This window comes from Protopterus annectens, chromosome 16.part0 (genome assembly GCF_019279795.1).
Source record: "Protopterus annectens isolate FY-2018-M chromosome 16.part0, PAN1.0, whole genome shotgun sequence".
Lineage (NCBI taxonomy): Eukaryota > Metazoa > Chordata > Ceratodontiformes > Protopteridae > Protopterus > Protopterus annectens.
In genome coordinates, this window is record NC_056750.1 from 225,776,985 (window position 1) to 225,782,510 (window position 5,526).

General features: G+C 35.5%; 1 gene segment (V, D, J or C); it reads right to left on the minus strand.

Moving 5' to 3' along the window:
- Nucleotides 1-3,931: 3,931 nt before the first annotated feature.
- On the minus strand, nucleotides 3,932-4,592 carry LOC122790820. The segment is given in 2 exon segments: nucleotides 3,932-4,346; nucleotides 4,483-4,592. Coding segments are annotated over 2 exon segments (474 nt in total).
- Nucleotides 4,593-5,526: the final 934 nt, after the last annotated feature.

The window sequence follows — 5,526 nt, forward strand, 5'->3', positions numbered from 1 at the left end:
GAATCTCTGCATTATTCTAAGAGATAGCAAAATACAGCTCAAGAACAGATACTTTCCTGCCTCAGACAAGTGCTCATTCAAAATCATAACATTTAGAATATCCATCTAGGTAGAAAGCCTAAGGTCACTCATCCTCCACATGGACTACTATTGGGTTATAATCATATTTATCAGGATGGAGGGATCCAAGACCATTTTACATCCTGGTGTGACTCAGAAAGACAGCTAACTGCCACTCTATTCTTATCAGCCTGGTAAGGAAGGTGTCCACATGCCTAAGTGTAGTGTCACCCCTACTGAACATCTGAATGGTGAGATAAAAGTATCAATGGATCACAAGCATTTAGAGTATGCACCTTTGTGACTCTTAGAGGTATGTGTACTGCCTGTGGGTGTGATGGGTGAAGATGGCTGTGTTGCTATGTGAACTAATCTCTGAGGTTGCTTAGCATTTAGCCTGGGAGGCTTAGACAATGCTCTCTTAAAATCCTCAGTTGTTGGTTTACTGGAAGTGCTCTATACTGTGTGTGTGTGTGTGTGTGTGTGTGTGTGTGTGTGTGTGTGTGTGTGTGTGTGTGTGTGTGTGTGTGTGTGTGTTCCGAGGTAAGAAGGTAGCCTCAGTTAAGGAAATACATGCACCTTTTACACACTGGATTATTGTGAGGTAGCAATTAAGAGTCTTTGGTAATTAAGAAGTATTTACTACATAGCCTCAAAATACCTAGTGCTATCAGACTTGTTACTGAGGGGGCAAAGGCTGTCAGAGATTCCACATTGACTAATCCAGGTAAAGGGGTATAACAAAACAGGATAACTTAATAACTTTCTGTTGGTATAAGAGAGGGAAGTCTAATGACTGGACTTGGAAAAAAGTGATAATAATGCATACATCTAAGGAGTGTCAAGATAACAGAACAGGGTTGGGAGGGTGGCCTAATGGTTAAGGTGCTTTCCTTGCAAACACAAGGTGCAGGGTTTGAGTCTCACAAGAGATAATTGGTTAGGTTTGCAATGGTTGCAAGGGCAGTTAGCATAGTGCTAACCTATGCACAAATAAGGAGGGATAGTTGTCCAGCTTCATTGCTATGGGAAATGGTGATGCACAGCATGCAGGGGCTGTATATACACCCTTTAGTGGGGGGAAGATAAGAACATATTAAATGTTTTCATTGGAATGGTAATGAAAATACAGTGAAGAAGGGGGTTAATACACATTAAATAATAATCACTGCAGCTGCAAAAAGGAGCATGTTTACCAGCATTTATATCCTTATTTTTATTTCATATTATTTGTCAATAGATAAACCCAGAAAGGAGAAGTGCCTTCTTTTCCCAGTTGACTTGGGAAGGCTGTCTGGTTAAGTGACTGCTCTCAGTTACAAAGTAGACAAATGGAGATGGAGAGAATCAAACTCTTCACTAAACCTCAAGGTGAGCATTATCCTTGATGCTTTTCAAGGGCAAGATTTAGACAGCTAGCACCATAAACTATTAATGAAAGAGATGTCCTGTATTAAGTGATCACAGGGAGTGCATTATACCTGAAAATAGGCAGACATTTGGGAATAGGTGGCCACTAAAAAGTGTGCTTCACCAATACACAGTGCACTTAGAACATTTTGTGGTTCGCCATTAGTTTAATGGTAAAATGGGGCAACAGTATAAAAATGAAGATTTCATGACTGGAGGAGAAGAAGAACTGTGCTGTGAGACAAACATATATTTGAAGATAGATAATATGAAGTGTTTGTGCACAACAACTGCAATAAGAAGTCATATTACTCTTAATGAAGAAGTGGTTGATAAAAAGAACTGTGTCTTAATACATTCCTACTGTCCCCAATGAAGGCTATGAGTTCTAGACTTCGGGTGAGGAGACTTTTACAAAACTGGGTATTGTTTCAAAAAAGCAATAACAACAAAAAGGCATGAAAGTGTCAGGTAGTCAGGGAAAATTATACTAAATAAAAAGCAAAAAAAAAAACAAACAAAAAAAAAAAAACAAAAAGAAAGCATCAAACCTGCCATCAAAAAAATCAAGAAACATTTGTGTGAAGTAAATATGTCATGCTGATGTGATCCTCATATAAAGCAGTGTCAAATATAACATATATATATATATATATATATATATACAGTTTCACTTCATACTGCTGAAAAGCTGAAATATCGAATTTCAGCATTTCGACAGTATAAAGCCGAAACCACCACAACACCAACACTTCACAATCACGAAACCACAACATCGAACACACAGCATAAAGCACACAACACACAAACCATAACACCCACACCACAAAACAATTAAATGCAACAAAACACCACACAAACGCACACCTACACTACACAAATGCAGAGGGGCAAGCCCCCCTGCACTGCCTACTTATATATACTAACTCCAAGATCAAACAAACAGAAAAAAAAAATTACACACAGCCATCACACACACTCATACCTCCACCTCCCTACCCTAACCCACTCATACAAGTTACAAAAACACACATGCACACTCACGCACCTTAAACTGCAGACACCATCCCATAAAAACACTTCCATAAGATAACATAAATGCATAAGCATGAATTTGACATAGTCCTCTTCGCGCTTATGCACTTTCGTTATTTTGAAGTTTTGGCTTCATGGACCTAATTGCTGAAATGGGATATTTCAGCAATTCATGATTATGAAGTGAAACTATATATATATATACATATATATATATATATATATATATATATATATATATATATATATATATATATATATATATATATATATATGTATGCAGAGTCAGTAAGTGTGCTGAATTTTGTTACCCTCACCATCTGTCCCATCAGGTAGCAAGCTTGCACCAGCCAGAGTCACTGGATTTCAGGTGGCACTGGTTTTCATTATTGTAAGATCAGGTTTAATTTAAATGTTGTTTGTTAGACCAAAACACAGTATTCTCTTTGCATAAGTCTAGAAATGCAGCCATGTTAAAGTGGGCTTTCACATTTTGTAAGCAGTTTCAGTGAATGCACTTTCAATCATGAAAATAACCTTCAGTTCAGGTTATTGATAAGAATAAAATGTGCTAACAGAATGTGCAGTACATTGAGTACAAACAGATCTTGTTTAGAAGGTATGAGGCTTGGGAACCAAGGTTAAAGAGGTGTATAGAAATGAATGGGGTTTTGATATTATTGGGAGATACTCCAGACATAGTTAGTTTGGACTAATATACAGAAAGTTATTGTAGTGAAGTCCTCAGAAGTCTGGTACAGACACTCGCTAGTGAGTGCAAAAGCTAGGTCAAGTATCCAGCATTCCAGAATATTAATTATATTATTAAGGATGGAAGGAATATGAGTGCAGAGGGTACAGACATAATAATAATTCAGTTTATCAGCACTGTTATTAGAGACAATAAAATGTGATATTCTGAGGACAGAATCTACAAACAGTATAATGACTGCAGAAGCTATGGACATTATAATTCAGTCTATTTCACTTAATCAGCACTGTTACTGGAAACAGTAAGATTTGATTCAGATATTCTTATCTGCCTTCACTGTGAATAATAAAACATTCTTAAACAAACTACAGTGTATGCAGACTTTATTCTGAGAGAGACAAGAAGATTTGGTACATATAGGAGAGACTGGCACCTGTTCAGCACAGTTCTAGGTAATTAACAGATAACGACATTCATTTCAGCCTCATTCCAGTTTCTCCCAGTATTCTACAGTCCTATCAATTCTTTCAGTTATATACATGCACACACACACACACACACACACACACACACACACACACACACACACACATATATATGTGTGTGTGTGTAATATGTGTGTGATAATATATATATATATATATATATATATATATACATATATATATTTTATATAAAATATATGTATGTGTGTAATAATATTAATATTAACACTAGTATGTACATTAATTCATGTTAATGCAACTTTCTCAGTTGTTGATCATTTCTATTTTGCAATGGTTTGCCGTTTCCTGAATTTGTATTACAGGCTGTACTGCTGTAACACACTGTGCACTCAAGACACAATAATAGACGGCACTATCAGACATCTTCAGGAAAGACAGAGTCAGGGGGAAGGCTTTCTGAGTTCTGTTAAAAACAGCTTCTGCTCTTCCACGAATTCTTGGTGAATAATCTTTTGGTTCTACATAACTCTCAGCAATAAGTTCAGGTATGCCACCAAGGTCTTGAATGTACCAAAACATTCTGCTAGTAACTGTATCATGTAAGCAATCTAATGTAATGTTCATTCCCTCATACGCCGTTATAAAGTGTTTTGACTGAGTCACTGATTCAGCACAGCATTTCTCTGTAAAATGATAAAATTTAAAATGTTATTGGTACAGAATAGACGGCTTAAAGGTTATGTGAATTAGAACAAGTTAAAAAACATGTACTTCTTTCATTATTTCATTAGGTTTCTATTAGTACAGTTATTTACTTACCATACCAAATCAACATAAACATAACAATGGATAAATAATTCAGGTTCACTGTCCTAATGAAATAGCACATATCCACTTTAGGCATACTTTGCATTAACAAGCTACCTATTCATGTGAAAGACATATTATACATTGCAGAGAACTTATTTTGCTGCATCACAACTTCCTGTGATGACATACCAAAGCGTGTAGAGACATGAAGGAGGGAACAGATGTCTTTTACAGTTTACAGTAACACATCTGGGTTTCAGACAGCCTTTTTCCATATTCATTAACCAGTTAATGGTTTGCTTTAATGCATCAGTTTTTCACATTTCTAACTTTAAATAGACACGTTTTTGCCCCAGAAATGTATTTATTTAGTTAGTCAGTTTGTTTACAAGGTAGAACAATGATCATAACAGACTATTTGCAGGCACAACCCAGGTGAAGAAATTCTCAAAAAATAAAACAGAACAAATTCATAGAGTAATCATATACGGTAGGTAATCCCAAAGACAAGTGTTACAATATGTAAATATTTTTACAGAACAGAAAAGCTAATTTGAATTAATTTTAATAGTAAATATGAGAGGGAAGCAACAGGTAAGAACAGTGGATCAAACTTTAAGTGATGCAGTTGAGGAGGGAATTATGTTGAGTCCAGTGGAATATTAATTTATAAACGAGTTCCCTTCCTGTATTGAGTTCAGACTGCAGATTGCTATGATATCCTATCTGAAATAACAGTCAGATATTTCAAGAAGACTGTGCATTTTTTATTGTATCTTATTTTTAGATTTTAACATGGTTTTGAATTTTTGTTGAACCGGGTAAGGTATGTTGAATTCTGTACAGTTGCCTGTTATGTTAGAGAGCTGTTAACTGATGATAGAAGTGTCATAATCTGGAATAAATTATAATGCTTCAAAATTTATTATGTTTAAATGTACTGGAATAAGTTATTTATCATGCATCAACATTTATTATGTTTAAAGTAAACTAGTAACTGTCGATTTTGCACAAAATGACTACACATCATGTAGATGAAAGTATACTTAATAT